The 17,264-nt window shown below is 35.7% G+C and overlaps 2 protein-coding genes across 7 annotated transcripts; one reads left to right on the top strand and one right to left on the bottom strand.

Annotated features, from left to right (window-relative positions):
• Nucleotides 1-1,515, bottom strand: LOC113209641 (zinc finger protein 560-like). Its single transcript, XM_026427282.2, has 2 exons — nucleotides 267-1,515; nucleotides 1-176 (listed from the first exon to the last, which is right to left on the bottom strand). Exons 1-2 carry the CDS (start codon nucleotides 1,291-1,293, stop codon nucleotides 70-72), a joined length of 1,134 nt encoding a protein of 377 aa, XP_026283067.1. The 5' UTR covers nucleotides 1,294-1,515; the 3' UTR covers nucleotides 1-69.
• A 214-nt stretch (nucleotides 1,516-1,729) lies between these two features.
• On the top strand, nucleotides 1,730-17,003 carry LOC113209639 (zinc finger protein ZFP2). 6 transcript variants are annotated; one of them, XM_026427279.2, is made up of 7 exons: nucleotides 1,735-1,931; nucleotides 2,706-2,857; nucleotides 2,939-3,079; nucleotides 3,158-3,268; nucleotides 3,361-3,434; nucleotides 7,278-8,023; nucleotides 8,102-9,587. In XM_026427279.2, exons 1-7 carry the CDS (start codon nucleotides 1,922-1,924, stop codon nucleotides 8,728-8,730), a joined length of 1,863 nt encoding a protein of 620 aa, XP_026283064.1. In that variant the 5' UTR covers nucleotides 1,735-1,921; the 3' UTR covers nucleotides 8,731-9,587. The 6 variants fall into 6 exon arrangements, with proteins under 6 accessions (XP_026283062.1, XP_026283064.1, XP_026283063.1 ...); XM_052272949.1 differs by having other exon boundaries at nucleotides 1,736-1,931; nucleotides 7,278-8,289; nucleotides 8,441-8,599; XM_026427277.2 differs by lacking the exons at nucleotides 7,278-8,023; nucleotides 8,102-9,587 and adding an exon at nucleotides 10,875-17,003 and having other exon boundaries at nucleotides 1,730-1,931.
• Nucleotides 17,004-17,264: the final 261 nt, after the last annotated feature.

Here is a 17,264-nt window from a genome sequence, read left to right as displayed (position 1 = left end):
AGGAAACCTCTACATTTTAATCATATGATACACAAAAAGGCACAACATAAACAGATTCTACATTGAAAACTAAGCATCTTTATGTACAACTACAAGAAGCTGTCCGTCTCCGTGCTTAACAAGCCATTTCGGAATTTTTTCCATGGCAACCCATAGGTTTCTACTGAGTCCTAGGTCTGAAATACAAAGAAATTATTAGTTAGTTTATAGACCCAGAAGTTAAAAGACATCAAATCAATATAATCCTTTGAAGTTTGCATTCTTACCACTGCCAACTCTGTGCATTGGTGCAACATTATAAGTTCCCTCTGGTATAGAAAAGAAATGTACATCTTTTAAATGACATTTCAGATCATGATATGTGGAGAAAGACGACCCACATCTGCGACAGGAAGAGTCAGGGCAAGCATTGTGTGCTTCTTTCATATGTGACCTCCATTCCTGTTCTGTTTTGAAGAAAGTGCGGCAACGATCACAGTTAAAAACTTGATTAGATTCTTCCTTGTCCTCAGTATCGCTGGTAATTTCAATAGGAAAATCATATTTCTCATGTAACTGTGATAAGTGATCCCGTAATTCAGAGGGCTCTTTAATCTGAACACTGCACACACCACATTCAAAGACATCTTCTTTATATCCATCAAGGTTCAATCTTGAAACAGCAAGAGCATGATGGAAGCCCTTCATGTGTTTTGTAAGAGAAGGATCAGTTGGAAATCTCATATCACAAAGCTTACAAGGGATCATATCTGACGAAGATTGAAGTTCAGGATCGAAGTCATAGGTATGATACCGACGAATATGTCGATTTACACCGCCAAATGTAGCAAAACCCTTACCACACATGGGACATGCTATAGGCATATCAGCCTCAGAGTCTTCTTTAATTAAGTCTTGCAAACCGTCTCCTTTATGTGCTTTACGAATATGCCGATATAAATTGTTTCTCTTTGTATATGTTTTAGAACATTTTGGGCAGTCGTATCGATTCTTGGCAGTTAAAAAAGGAACAGAGCCTCTAACTTCCTTCACAACAATTTCATGCTCAACTAGCAAGTGTTTGATACATGGCAGTTTCATTTTGTATGTACTCTTACAAATGCAACAGATAAATCGAAGAGCAGGTGTTCTTGTCATGACTTCTTTTCCATCGGAATCAACAAATTTTTTATACGTAACTTTGTTACTAGCGGCAATAACTTCTGAAGTAGTCTCGTTGGACTCCATCATAGAACTTGATGACATTAGTGAAAGCGAAGTGGTCTCAGACTCCATCATAGCATTTGTTGACATAAGTAAAACAATACGTGTAAGAAAACAGATGTACTATTTTTTGAAATATGGAAGTATCATTTGGTGGAGAAGAGTACAGATGTCACTATGCCCTGCATTAATGATGCTATGAGAAAAATAGAACTATCTAAAAGTAGAATGTCCGCTCGCTAGGTAAGGGAAACATAACCTAATCGTGTGCTGTGTGCTGTGGTTGTGCGAATAACGGCGTCTCTTCGTCTCTTTTTCCCTTCTCCCCTTTCCCTACTCTAGTCTTAGCACCAACCTGTGCACACACAATAGTTTTATGAAAACCAAGTTAAAACTGTTTTTTTGAGAGTGAAAGTGAAGAAATTTAATACCGGTATTATTTTGACGTTATTTTTATTAGTTTCATCTCATTGTATATCTATAAATTGCTTCCTTTTCTGGTTTGTAGGTAGGCTAACCGAAGTTGGTAGTAAACACACCCTTGTCTCCGATCGGCCGAAGATCACCACCCATTTTCAACCCAAGAACCATTTTGGAGAAACTTGGTGGTGATTTACATTTAGTTTGTTTTAATTTGTATTTTGCTCGACTACAGGGGCACCTAGTGGTGTTATGACTATTTGAAGAGCTTTGACGTTAAAGGTAGCCTGTATTTGAGATGGACGAAGGTAAATATACTCGCTTTTACTGTACTCTAAGCCCCTCCCGGCCCCTCCTCTCCGCGGTTCGATGAGAACGCTTTGCGCGCCGTGCTCATGAAGGCCACTGCCACAAATAGAAACTATTTTGAATACTGGGAACACACCAAGTTTGTGTCTAACATAGCTTTTATTTGTCTGCCTTTCCCGGAATTTTAATTTGCTCTTAGTACCCTTCTTTTAATGTATTCCCTCCAGAACTTTAACCTCTCCTCAGCTTCTCCTCCTGAAGCCAACTTTGGTATTGATCTGATTGATACCTTAGATTGAGCTTTGTTGCTGATTTTTGAGTAATTTAGTGCTTAATAACGATTTGCTTTTACACTTAAGTGTCTGTACCTACACCTTATTTATGTCAAATTACTGACCTCACTGGCTTTTTGGCAGATATGTGGTCCTACCTTATTCTTGAATATTTTTTAAAAATGTATCCTGTACATTATACTGGTATTAAATTTCAACTTCTATTGATTCAAAATCCTGTTTGCAAAGGTTTTCTCATTCGTTCTTTTTTTTCACATGTTAGCTTTGAGGTCATATTGTGTCATTGACCCCAACTGCAAGAGCAATTGCTCTTTTTACGTCAGTTTTTTTTTCCTCCTTCCCCCTCCACTCGTTTCTGCTATCATTTAATGTCTACCACTCTGATTTCTTTTTTTTTCTTTCTTGCCTGAACGAATTATATATATGTATATATAAACATAATCTTTTCATATTCTTCATTTTCCTTTTTTTTTTTTGCAGAACTTGTGGAACCTGTGAAAGAAGAGGTTCACAGTCGAAACTCACTGTGTCGTCTTTGTGCATGTTATACGCAACTACTTATTCCCATATTCGAGAGTGAAGGACTAGAAAATAGTCTCTCTGATAAGATTGAAAAATATTTACCCATACAGGTTTGTTTTTTAGCTTAAATATTATTTTAAGTACTTGAATGTTAGATTTCTTTGTATTGATGATGTGCGTTCTGTGTTCAGGTTGGCCCAAGTGATGTCCTTCCGGTGCACATTTGTTTTCAATGTGCTTCTACTGTTCTTTCATGGCACGAGCTTTCGGAATCTTGTGTTGAAGCTCAACATAAATTGAAAGCTATGTTTGGTGCAAACAGTGATCCCCAGGTAACTTGCAAGTTCTTTCTTTATATTGTTTGTGGATGACTAGACAGCTCCATCTCAATACCATCTCTTTTTCTTCAGTGTTCACCTTCTGGTTCAAGAGATGCTGATATCTATGAAGATACAGCTTCACATTCCGATATGTTTACTGCTGATAATCCTACAACCTCTAATGATGAAATGTTCTCGAGTGTAAGGCAATACCCTCCATTTTATTTCATGAAAACATCTGTTTTAATTAAAGCATGCATGAGCTAATGATTTCTGCCTGTTTCCTTTCTCAGGACAATCAAAGTGAAACTCAAAAAGCTATTCAGGATATTGGAGAAGCACTGTCTAAGGGTGGAGAAACAGAAAGGTAGGAAACAACAAAATATTTTCCCTTTTCCCTCTTTCAATATAGGTTCAACTTCAGGTATATTAAGATTTGCGTACAAATCCAATCATTACAGTAACTAGCTGTTCCTTGCTATCAAGTAAAATTACTTAATCATTTAATATTGTTTTGCGTGAAATTTCAAGAATTCAGTATAAAATCATTTTATGACAGTTTGATTAGAGATCATATATATAATGACTACTAATACTTTTCACAAGACTTCAAGATAATTCAAGATCAGCATTAATTACGAGTGACACACACTCAGACATTGTCATTCAGCTTTGGATTGGAACAGATTTATCAATATCAACTTGGTTTATTTTTTGTCGGCCTCGCTTCAGTAATTGTGTTAGTAGTATTAGATGCTACATTTTGCATATTGGCCGTCATCAAGGACGTAATTTTTGATGTTATGACCTAATGAAATTTGCTCTCCACTGAGGCAATTGCTCATGTTTTGATTTTAAAATAAAATTCTCCTTCTCTTTCCAATATGAAATGAAATTTGATTGTGTTCATGAAATGTTGGTTTAAGTACCGGCATATACCATAAGAAGCATCATAGGGGGGGGAAAAGGTTTCAATATATAACTTAATACTTGCAGTAATTCTAAAATCTAAAATGGTTATTATCATCTTATTGAAATGCTTCACTCTTTAAATTCATTTTGTACAACAAATCTATTTTTTTAAAACCATTGCTGTTGCTCCACCCTCATTTTTCAGGCCTTGGATAGTTTCTTTTTCTTTCACTACAAATCCTTGAATCAGCTTTTTCTTCTCCTTTAAGAAGAAATACAAAATTGCAAGATGATGATGGTGAATTAAGCAAACTTTTTGAAAGTTCTAAGATCTCCTTTCCGTTATTATTGATTAACTCTTTTGTGAATTAGATTTTGGAAGTTCATAGAATTTGTTGATTTACATTTGGCTAAAATTCAGTTCCTCCCCCCTCAGCAATTGTCGTTACTCTAGAAATCTTTCTGCCCTCATGAGTTAAATTTGTTGCATCAAAGTTGCCCGTACTATCCATCTCTATTTAGGTGCCACATGTGTTCATTATAATTTTAGCTTTTTCAAAAGTGCTACCACCTGTGTTCTCAAAGACAGTCTGTCAAAATATTTTTTTAAGTTTTTGGTTTATGAATAAGATATATATTTTATTTTACACATTGCAATAATACATAAAACAGTGTGCCACTTATGTTTAATTTTTTAAGTCTAAATGTAAATGACTATGAAGATATTTTATTACACTGTCACATTACCGAGGTTAGAGGAGTGAGAAGAAAGTAGAGTGATTTAATAGTACTCTCGAAGACATCTATAATATAGTGCTACATCTGAAAATTTTGAAGCAATGCTGTGTCTGAAGAATAATAAGATAAGCAGAAGCATTCATCAAGAAAAAGAACAATTTACAGCAGCATGAAGTGCACATTTTCATCCTTAAGTGATTCTAAACGGATCAAAAGAAAAATTGATAGGGGTATTTTGGATGTAGCAAGTTGTGGTAAATTCATGTCGCCCCTTTCCCTGGCTTTTTCTTATATATATTTTTAAAGAAATTTGGAATGGATTGTATCTCCATACTAAATCTTAGCACAGCCTAACAGCTAAACACACAATCATGGTGAAAAGTTTGAGTTTTAACTTGGCTCACAACTTTCTAAACAAGGTGTCAACTCTTCCAAACTGGGGCTTTATTTATCTTTGCAGTATTGACTGCTAGGTGTGAGCAACAGCAAAGGTATGCAATCCAGCAGAAGATTGACACCACTTTATGATTTCAGGTTGATAGCTGATGTTACTGAGGATATCGATGATGTGCTGTGTGTGGAAATTAAGAAGGAGTACAATCCATCAGTAACTAATTGTGAAAATCAATCTCAGATTGATCACTGTTACACTCGAGGAAAGGAAAATATTAGTCAAAACGAAGTTGGTCAACATCAAGGAAGAAGTCAGCCACTCAGTCGGACCACCTTTCGTCCTATTGCCCCAAGACCTAGTCTTCCACAGACCGTAGTAAATTTTGTACAAAGTCCTCCCATGTCGTCAAGGGCAGTGAAAAATACACCTACCAAGCGCAAGACTCCCCCCCAAATTTATATTGTTTACAACAAAAATGGAAGTGCAGCTTCAGCCAATCAGAAGTCTTCTCTTTCACCCATTCCAAAAAAGAAAATGGTACTGGTCCAGTCTTCTAAACCTAAACCAACTAGACTATCTGGATCGGCAACTAATTTGTCTCTTTCAATGCAACCTATTCTCACTGTTTCTCAAACTCCTAATACTAAATCTTCAAGTCCAGTCCAACCCATTCTTCCTAAATCTAATGCAGCTAGGCCATTTCCGAATTTGAGAGAAATAACTGTTACAAGAGTTCCTTCAAGTGGTCCAGTGAAGAGCCCTGTTAAGAATATCCCAAAAGCGTCAGTTTCTGTGATACGAGGTGGGAGTTTCCCATGCAAACAGTGCCCTGCCAAATTTAGTAATGAAATGGTTTTCAAACGACATATGTATATGTCTCATAATGTTCCAAAGCATTCTTGCCCTCTGTGCAAGACCAATTTTGGAAAAAAGTTTGAACTTGAGATTCATATCAGACAAAAGCATAAAAAACCTGAGTCAAAGCCAAGGATCCCATGTAAGGACTGTAATGTAACTTTTGAGAGAATGATTGACCTCAGAGTTCATGTTCGTGACAATCATAGATCAGTCGTTTCACGATTAGAGCAAGCTATTGAAAGTAAAAGACCTGTTCTAGGAGTTCCTATCACTGAAAAAGAAGCTGACCTGTTGAGGCAATGTCATTCACGTGTGGAAAATAAGGATGTGTTTAACTGTGTAGTTTGTAAGAAGTCCTGGCCGAACTTGGAGAAAACTGTAGCACATATTAGAACTCACACCAAAGAACTTCTCTATGCATGTGAAACCTGTGGTCAAAGATTTAATACTAGAGGTGTCATGCATCGCCACATGCAAGTTCATAGTAATACCAAGCCATTTTCTTGTGATTATTGTGACAAATCATTCTCCTCTAAACAAAATCGTGATGACCACCACCGATATCATACAAAAGAAGTGAAAACTGTCTGTGAATCCTGTGGTGAGTTCCTGACAAGTGCATCAATGCTCTACTACCATCGTAAAATTCATTCTGGTATCAATCCATATCAATGCCCATATTGTGAAAAAGCCTATTCAATTAGATCCCTTTTGAAGAGGCACATTCGATTCCATACCGGTGAAAAACCATATTTGTGCTCCGAATGTGGCAGAGCCTTCAAAACACCTGGTCAACTTCGTGGTCATTCTGCTGTTCATTCTGATGCTAGGCCTTTTGCTTGTGATGGGTGTGGGACCACAATGAAAACGAAGAAATACTTAAATAGACATCGAGCTATATGTAGCCATCTTAAGTCTAAAGCTGTTACTAATAAAAACTGATTCTGAGTTTTGATTTGAGACTTAAGTATTCTGGCACTTCACTACCATATTTTGTCAAAACCTCTATAATTGCTCATTTTCAGTATCTTGTCAATAAAGTTGAAGAATTACTTTGTTTAAATCTGTTTTATGTCTGAGGAATTATTTCATTTCACCTTCTTCGTCCAAGAGTATCAAAGCTTATTAAGGATTAATTTTGAACTTCAACATTATAGTTTTGTTTAGATACCTTGCCATGGATTCCATAGGAGTAAATCAATTTTCTTCTTTTGACCATATGTATTAGCAGGCAGTAGAACCTCGACTACACATCTGATCCCTATTCCTGTTAACTGCAGTAGCTGACGTAAGGTACTTTGTTTCCAGGTGTCTTCAGGAGGTGAAGTTGGAGGGCATTTCTCAGAAGTTGATCTGCCAATTTTGCAACATAGAATTCTCTGATACTTCTGGTTTAGGTAAACACAATTGTTTACATAGTCCATTGCAGTACCCAGTTTCTAGTGGAGGAACCCTACTTATGGATAATTTGGGCCCAAGCGAGACCAATCAAAACTGTCAGTTTTGTGGGAGATATTTTAGACACAGTTCTGTCCTGAATATGCACAGTGTTTCATGCAAAAAGCTGTCAGAAAAGTTTGACGACAATGATGGATTTTGTGATTATGTTACTTTGGATAGATCATTAGAATCAATTGAGGAAGGAAAGTATAGAGGCAAAAATAAGAAGCCTTTCCGAAAGAACTTGGCCAAAAGAGGCTCACGTTCGTCTTACAGCACTTTAGGTAGATCTGAGCTCAAAATTAAAGCTTTAGAGACTTTAGATTCTGTTAAATCTCACTTAGAATCTGAAGAGGCAATTAGTGGAAAACGTGGGCGTCCAAAAGATAGTAAAGAAAAACGTGTAAGTTGTGCATATTGTATGAAATCATTCATACGAAAATATGATGCAATTTCCCATGTAAGAAAAAGCCACAGAAATAAACTTGAGGAGTTTTTAATTTGGCTTGAGAGAAGGAAATTATTCCTGAAAGACAAGCTCTGCTCCCTTTGTGATAAAACTTTTGAAAGCTCTGAAGAAGCTACCAACCACATCCAAGACTGCCATAAAGAAGGTACTGTCAAATCATGGGCATGTGAGCTATGTCTCTTTGGATGTAGTAGCGAAACAGAATTGTTAAAACATATTGCAGATCATAGTGCATCTGATGATGGGAACCAGATATCTCTCCAGATTTCTCTTCCCCAAGTCTTACCCACCTTTTCACCAGTGGTTCAACATTCTATTGCTGGAAGTGGAAATATTGATTGTGGTGATAGTCTTTCACCTTTCTTCACTGTTAATGACAGTCAAAATGTAGGAGAAGCAAATTCCATAACTGTGAGTATATCTTCACAATTATCTTTTATCAACAAAAATGAGAAACAGTTTGATCCTTTACCTGTGAATTGTGAAACTTTGGAAAGGGCTGACTCCTGTAATATGGCAGCTGTACCCGAACCTACAAATGTTTGCTTTAATGATTCCACAGGAGTTGTTGTATTAAGTGAAAAAGTTGATGGGACCGATTTTTTCATTGATTCATACATTAATGAAGAGAAAGTTGGAGGCCACAAAATTACTCCACCAGGCATACATCCATCGAAAGTAGTAGATGCTGGTGACCTAAGTTTACCAATCCTCATTGATGCTCCAGCCCAGTCTCTGCAGTCTCCTGCCTCAGTCAGTGTTGAAAATTGTACCGACTTCTTACCTTCTTCAAATTGTGATACCGGGTTAGTTGTTAAATCTCAAGGTGGAGTAATCAAACAAATTGAATGAGTCAAGGCAAAGACATTGTCTCTTTACAAATGCCTTTCATGTAACTGGCTATTAATTTCCAAGCAAGCTTTTATTTCCCATTCAGATCGTCACTTAAGTATTTTTAAGAACTTCTGTGCAGTTTGCTGGAAGTACTTTCCAACAAACTTTGGTGTGGTCCAACAGATTGAGGGTTACCATTAAAAATCAAATCATCACTGCAATAAATGCAAAGCCACATTTCTTAGAAGTTTGTCAAAAGTCCAACACAGTTTCAGATGTCTTAAAAAAAAATTCAACTGTCATATTTGTAATCTTACTTTCAGCTCAAGGAGAAGTGCAACTGCTCACAAACTGGCTCATGTTACTGATAGAAATTTAGAAGTAAATTATGGAACATGCTCATCTATGCCATCTTAAATTGTTGTCTTGTGCTGTACATTGTGTAGAATTTGTCAGAACTTGTAAGAGAACCTCAAAGACCCTGTAAATAAGCTGCTGTAAACTAACATTTATTTAGAGGAGTAGACCATCTCTTCTAACCTGTTGATTACTTGAAAGATTTTATGCCTATTGTACAACAAATCCTTTACCTCTTGCTGTTAGTGAGTGCAAGTATGATCCATCTTTTACATTTGTTGCATTAGCTCAAGTAGTTTCCACTCAATTAGTTGAAAAACATGTGTAAACATCACAGTATGTCCATGTGTAATTTGTCTTTGGATCTGCATTTGTTTATTGACCATGATCTCATTCCATTAGTCACCAGTTCAATTGTAGTAATAAGGGTGTCAAAGGTTGTGAAAATAAGATACTTGTACATTATAATTATTATTTTGTACATAATGAAATAAATTCTTCTTTCATCAGTTACTTAAGTACCAAGGTTCACTTGTATTCCTTCAGTAAACCCTTGACTTAAAGGCCATCCTATCCGATTGTCTTTTTTGAATGTAAACCTTGTGGTGGCACTTTTGAAATCAAGACACAATAGAATGTTCTACCCCTACATTCAGATTACTTTATTGACCAAAATGTGGTTTAGTGAAATGGATAGCACTGCATAGGTTGCAGGATTTCGTACTGTCACTACAGAACACAATACGTAGAATAGTCACAGATCAAACATGGTGCCTGATGCCAATTAAATTGCTTTCCTTCTATGCTTTTTATGCCTTTCGTTTTAATCAATTATTTGTCTTTATTCTGCACCAAATCTTCCAGATGAACAGCTTGAAGAAAACATCTTATTAGGATTCAACAACTGAAGATAATATCGCTGATATTTTCAAAGACTCATGTAGTTAATCAGATGTAAGTTGTCCTTTGCCTAGTCCATTTCATATATTTTAAATTATTTTAGATACTTTTGAGTCCATTTTTCATATCTTAATACTTATTTCTTATAAATACATCTCTTTAAAAAGAAAAACAAAAATAACTAGCTTCAAAAAGTTGACATATTTTTGAAATTTATGAAAATAATGAATTCACTTTGACAGTCTCATCGCCAGCACTTGAAGAGGAACCGCATCATTTCCCATAATTCAAATATTACGTGAGTCAGACTTCCTTCTGTTATAAAATTCTAAATTTAGAGCTAAATAAATCCAAAGCCAGTCAAAGCCAATTTTTTAGCCCTGTTTATGATGTTAGTCTTTAAAGCTAAACTCTTTTGTTTTGAAAGATTGCAATAGTTGAGTAGAAAAATAGTTACTGAAGTTATACAAAATATTTTACTAAACTTCATTTATCTATGTAGTAAAATTATTGAGATTTAAAAATTTTGAACAACTTTGGTTGACTGCCAGTTGTGAAGTTACAACCACCTCCGCTGAACTGAGAGAAGACTCCATGGTGACTCACATCAAGACGTGGAAGGAGCAAGAGAAGATGCATCAAAAATCTGTAATATATCTACTATTTCCTTTTATTATCAATTATCACCCTCAGATTTAACTTATTAATGTAATATTCATTAGTATTTGACATTCAAATTTTTCCTTGAGTGCTCAACTGAGTCATTTTTTTCTTTTTCATTATTGAGGGTTTTGTATCAATTCAATTTTTTTATGATTTCAATTGAAAGTTTTGCTGTGCACATGTTTATTTATGGACTTCTCTTATCTGAATATACTCATAAAACTATTATTATTGGCTTACAGGTTGAATGCAAAAAGACAGATCTCATTCACTGAGTACCATGCTTTTCGCAATTCCCCTCCAACACTAAACTTGCCAAAGCTCTGTGTGGACTCTGATGCCTTCAACGCTAATTCTTTAAGAAAAGATGATTACAAAACCGACACAAAAGTGTCAGATGTGGTTTTTGAACCATATCGGGATAATAGTAGCACAACTCCATCAGATAGTTCTGACTCATCAGATGATAGCTATGTGCCTCCGAAAAAACTAAAAGCTGTGGCCAAAAGGAAACAGACTCGCTCTAGCTCCACAAAGAAACAAGAGCAACAGAACCAGAAGTCACTCACAACCCACGGCATACTGAACTGTTTGTTGTGTCCAAAGCGTTTTAATCGCAGATGTGACTTGGCTAAACATTTTCGGACCCATAATGCTGGTATTAAAAGTGAGCCTGAAGATGAGCAGTCAGATACTGATGTGTATGGTGAAAGTAGCACAGTTGATATTCAGGAAAAGTCAGCATCACCATCCAGTGAAAAAGAGGCAGTTAAAGAGCCTGTTAAAAAAACTGTTTATCAAGTTACATGCAACAATTGCAACAGAAAATTTAAGACGAAAGAATTGTTACAACGTCATGTCACAGGAGATCAATGCATCATGACACTTCCAGACACATCCCCCGTCAACTCAGAGTCTCCAGTAGGTTCGTCTTCTCAAAATGAAACCATTGCAGTTGATGTGCACATTAAAGAAGAAGATATGGATGAACTTGATGATGAGATGAAAGATTCAGATTACAGTGTGAGCAGTGAAGAAAGTGATAAAAAGGAAAAAACTCGACGTCCTGCTATAATCAAGGAAAAGCCAATCTATAAATGTGAAGTATGCAAAAAGCAATTTAAATTAAAAGAAAGCTATACGACTCACAAACGAATTCATACAGGTGAGAAACCATTTACCTGTCACTTGTGTGGCAAGCAGTTCTCCCACTCTGGAGGCTTATCCTACCATTTGCGTCATGTGCATATGGGAATCAAAGAGCATCCATGTGATATTTGTGGGAGGAAGTTTGCGTTGAAAGCTGCAATGCAAGATCATCGCCGCATCCACACTGGTGAAAGACCTTATGTCTGTGATGTTTGTGGAAAATCTTTCAAAAGCAAAGCATCATTGTACATCCATGGGAAGACACACACTGATCAATATCCTCATCCGTGTGAGTACTGTACCAAAAAATTCAGGTGGCGCCAGCAGTTATTGGGTCATCTAACAACACATACTGGTGAAAAGAAGCATCACTGTAAAATATGCAATAAGGGCTTCGGAGTTCGTAATGATCTTACTCGTCATGAGCGTATACACTCAGGCCAAAAACCATTCAAATGCTCTGTGTGTGGTCTTGCTTTTGGGCAAAAGCGTTACCTCAAGAACCACCTCAAATCTCGTCATGGTATTCTTCGGATGGAGACTGTTGAGGCTACTAACTCTTAGACATGCCAAATATGTTTATTCTCAAATTCAAGCCCTGAAAATTATCATCACCAAAATAGATAGCAAAACGGTGTGTGAGATGTTTTCATCTGATTTATGAACATAAAACGGATTTTTCTAATAACCCCACATACTGTACTGTATAGTTAAGTCTTTTTGCTATCAGCCTACGAAGCCATTGTGCCAATATTATTAATGGCTTTGTCCCTCTTTTAATCAGTTACTTCTAAATGAAATGTATTCTAGTTCTTTGAATTAAATCAATGCCCTTGCCTATTTGGTAGTTAGCCTCTTGCAAAGTTCCATGTAATGGTTCTGCTTAGATTTTACTGTGTCTACTGTTGACTGTTTTGTTTAATTTAATTATGTTACGGTTTACTGTTGAATTTGATTGAGTTACTATAGGACATCTTTTCAAAGTTCTGTTGCGCACAGCACTTAGCTGTATTGATTTATTATATTTCTCTGGCATCTGTAACTCAAATTAATTATTATCACTCATAGTTTCTTAGGTCTTCCATTTTAATGTTACAATTTCTGCATTTGCCATTTTTTTAGTTACTAGCCTGTAAATTCTATCTAATCTAATAGCTGCAGAGCATTGTAATGTTTTCAACTAGGTAGTTCACTCATTTGCTTTTCTTTGAAAGAATTATGCTCAATATTTATGAACAAAAGCAAAGAACAACTCATTTTGTACTCAAGATGTTAGTAATACTTGCTATGCAGGACACCTCAAACAAAACAGCAAAACTAATGTACAATTTAACATCTATTGCAAAAGATCTGTATTGAATCATAGAATAGTGATCTCATTTTGGCTTGAGCTAGACAATTAATTAAGAGCAGTAATTATCACTGCCTTATGAACTGTTTGCTGTGGGGCGTCCAATGAACCTGCTCTAATGCTACTCTAGCTCAATGCTTATGCTGTACCAATCAGTTAGTAAGGTCACAAACTTCTTAATATGTTGCCTGTGTTAAATTTTCAGAAGAGCATACATGTGATAAATTTAATTGACTTTATGTTGAGGGGCTGGCCTTTGTGCGCTCTGAGGTAAAAGTCTGTTGTGTACATTATTTTTTTACTTTTGTTTTAAAGTTTTGAGATGAGTAATGGAATTTATGTGCACTGATGCACTTGTTTTATTGCATATGTGCTCTCATAATTGTAAAGCACACTTGCTTTACTCTCACCAAATAATTTTTCTCTGACAGGTAATTTTTGTTACATCAGAGGGAAAGTTTTCATTGTTGGCAAAAATTCTTTGTTCATTTATATATTTAATTTGTTGAACTATGTATACAGTTTTGTCCATCCTGTCTCATGGGAATCATTAACATAATTTGATGCTACCTATCTTCCATTTTTGTATGTTATGATTGCTTTATAAATTTATTATAGGGGCATTGTGGCAAAGTGTTCCTTTGTCTTAACCAATGCTTTCGTTACATTTGAAAATAATAATTCTACTGTACTTACATGTGTTTAAGATGTACTTATCATGGAATTTTACATGTATTAAGTGCTTGATTCTCTCAAAAAACTGAATCAGAGAATTGGACCATGCTTGTTCTTGTACTGTTTTGATTTTTGATCAAGTGTGATAGGATGTGATTTGATCTTTAAATAACGGTGTGTTTCTGAACCCTGCTTGAGAATTTTGATTTGGGGCTCTAGCGTTGTCTTTTTATTAAATTATCATTCTCTACTTTTTCTTTAAAATTCTTAAGCTATGCATGTGTTTGTTTCAAATACACTTTAAAAGCTTGGTGTTATTGTACAGAATCCCATTTTTCTTTGTAATTATAATTTCTTTACCTTGTTGCAATTTAGGTTCCTTGCTGTCAATTATTTCGCTGAGCAGGATCAACGAAAATGTGCCTTAATAACATGTTTTTAGCAAATATTATTGTTATGAAAAGCTTTACTTAGCTTTGAATCAACATCAGCCCATTCATGAAGTCCTAAATTCTGGTAATTATTGTTCTTTAATTACTGATAATAACATAATACTCCCTGTCAACTTACATAGCTTAGTGAATGAAGCAAAAATGAAGGGAAGGTTCAGACATCAGATTTCACCTTGGATTTGGTACTGTTTAATTGATCTTACAGAAGCAGTAAGCAGTAAAGCTTTCTTTGTTAGAATTTTGCTCACTATATTGTTTTTATTCTTCGTCCAACAATGTTGAGTTACCTGATATGAAGTATATTTTAGACGTTGATTTTAAATTGTACCCAAAATAAACAAACAAAAAAGTGTTGTATCTCATTGCTCATTTTGGTGAAAATACTGAATATTACTGTTTTTTAATCAATTGCATTGTGACATTATGGTGAAAATACTGTATCTTATTGTATTGTGAACTTTTGCATTCTGTACAAAGCTTGCTTTTTAAAGTTAAGAAATATGCACTCCTGTTATTCACATTTGCTGCACTGTTATGTACTGGAGTTTGAAGTGTTGGCTTATGGGTATTAGTGCAACTGGCTTAGATATCTACCTACACTTTGTTTGTAGTGAAAATTATTTGGTGGAGGTGGCGACCCCCTATTGAGGTGATGTCAGGGAGTGTGATTTATTATTTTCCTGTGCTGTAACTTTACTTCCTCTTGTGTTTAGAAAGTGTGTGCTCTTTCATCACCTATGGATTCGGCACTTATGGATTGTTGGATCCTGTTGTGCGGTATTCTGATACAATAAGCGGTGCAATGAATATCTATGGTAGATGCAATTTGTGTTTTTAGAAATTTTGTTTGTAGGTGATTACTAAGTGTATGGTATGTACCTATCTATCTATGTATATGTACATCTAGCTGTCAACTTAGTTGTAGCTATCACCTTTTGGTGTTTATTACATTTCATTATTATCAGTGGTTTAATTGAAAGAATGGTGAGGTGAGAATTTTATGTGACCCTTGCAGTTAATTCCTTGTTGTGTCTTTGAGCCATCTCTGTGTATTACCTAAGGTGTTGACACAGAGAGTTGTATGCCTTCTGCCATGGCATCCTTTTTTTTTTAAAAAAAGGAACAAAAGCGGTGTGGATTATTATCTATCAAGGACAGGGTCAAATGAAGAAAAATTTGTGATTTGTCAGTGGTCATGACCTTCTTAAGAAAATGATTTCTTAACTTATCTCCTGTACTTGTTTTTTTTTAAAATGTTAAGGCAATTTCCTGTCTTTTGTTTTCAAGTCTGTCATGTTAGTTAGTGTTCCTGTTTTTCTCCTTCCAATGATAATCTCCTTACATTTCTTCTTTCATATTGAAATTGTATCTTCATATCTAAAATCTAGTCATGACTGTTTTATCTTTACAAGTAGCCGTTATATTCAGCTTGAAACATTTTTAATAAGTAGCCAGTAGACTATTCTTTGTGTTCATTTTTCCAATTTGTGCTTAATTATATCAGATTTAAAGGCCACCTAGGAATGTCTTAAGTATTTATGTTTTTATATGTCTAGTTGTGAAGGTTGGTTTGTTCAACTTATGTTTTGACTATACCCCCAACCTTTTACACTGGTACTGAGGTTCCCTGGCAGATCCCTACTCTGAAACAGTCAAACACTTATGGAAATTAGTAGAAATGACTGAATTTAATGGAGGACATCTTACGTTTTTCTATGCTTGCATCCAATACAAGCTATCGATTGATCTTTTAATTTTTATCCTCCTTCCCACATTATAAGCTCATCACATAATGTGCTAAGACCAATTACTTTACCTAATCCGCATATACGTATATTGTTCTAAGAAAGCTTGAATTCAGTGTGGGCGTTTTTGTGTAACTTGCTTGCTAGGTTATTCACACTTATTTTATTATTATTTTTTTTTTAATTAGGTGTAAGGAAAGATAGTTTAGCCCTGGACAATGTGAGTCACAGATCTTAACACATCTTAATGTGGTATTCTTGTGTGGTCGTCAGTTGAGGTGGCTAGTTGATATTGCACCTGAATCTGTTGTGAAGCCCAGGAGTGTTGTCGGTGGACTGCATGCCTAGTCCTGCAAGAAGTCTGATACAATTGTCATCTGTGATGCTTTGGGATAAAATGCCTTGAATTTGGTAAGACTGATTTCAGATTTTGTAAGATGGGACTAAGACTTGAGTGGTGTAGGTTTAACAGTTTGAAAGTGAGTTTAGCTGGCAAAATAAGACACTATAAAATGAATATCCTAAAGTTTATATCATGTTGTATGTTGCATATGTTTGAAATGGATCTTGAGCGACTTTGCCAGAAAGGATTGTGATAAGATTTGATGTGCTTGTGCACATGTTACCTTCTGAGGTGTGCTGTGTGAATGGGGTTTCATCATTGCTGAGGTTTATCTAGTGACCGACAAAATGGAAAATTGCTGCATTTGTTTGCTTTGCTGTCAGGGCTGCCAGAATGTTCACAGTTCTGTTTGTTTCTGGCTTGAAAGCTATAAATGATATATTTCTTAAAATGATATATTTCTTAATGAACAGCTACTGTTTCATTATTTAATTGTGTAGCACTGAAAGGTTAATCACAACCACAACCAAACATTATGACTAGCATACTAGTGCTTTTCCACTTGTCAGTCATTGGATATACCCCTGTAGCCTAACGTTTTGTGGACTATGACTGATGCTGTTTAAGCCTGAAATAAAGTACAGTACAAAAGAAAATAGAGTTTTTTATTTCACCGACGTTAGAGGGGCCCCTGAAAAGTCCACACTAGGCGCTGCATATGCTCCCGCCCCTTTCCCCTTCCCCAACTCGTTCTTTCAACTTATGGCTGTATTCAAATAAGCCCGCGTTTGTAGTTCCAAAAACGGGGGGCGCCCCGATTAGCCGAAGCTCGTTTGTCCGAACCTAATTTATCTATTTTGGTAAATAAAACGAGTAAAGTAGTTAATTACATTATGTTATTTCATTTAGTGGCAGTT

The sequence above is a fragment of the Frankliniella occidentalis genome, unplaced genomic scaffold, assembly GCF_000697945.3.
Source record: "Frankliniella occidentalis isolate FOCC.00 unplaced genomic scaffold, Focc_3.1 Scaffold233, whole genome shotgun sequence".
In the NCBI taxonomy this organism is placed as follows: Eukaryota; Metazoa; Arthropoda; class Insecta; order Thysanoptera; family Thripidae; genus Frankliniella; species Frankliniella occidentalis.
This window is presented reverse-complemented; position numbering and strand designations above follow the sequence as displayed.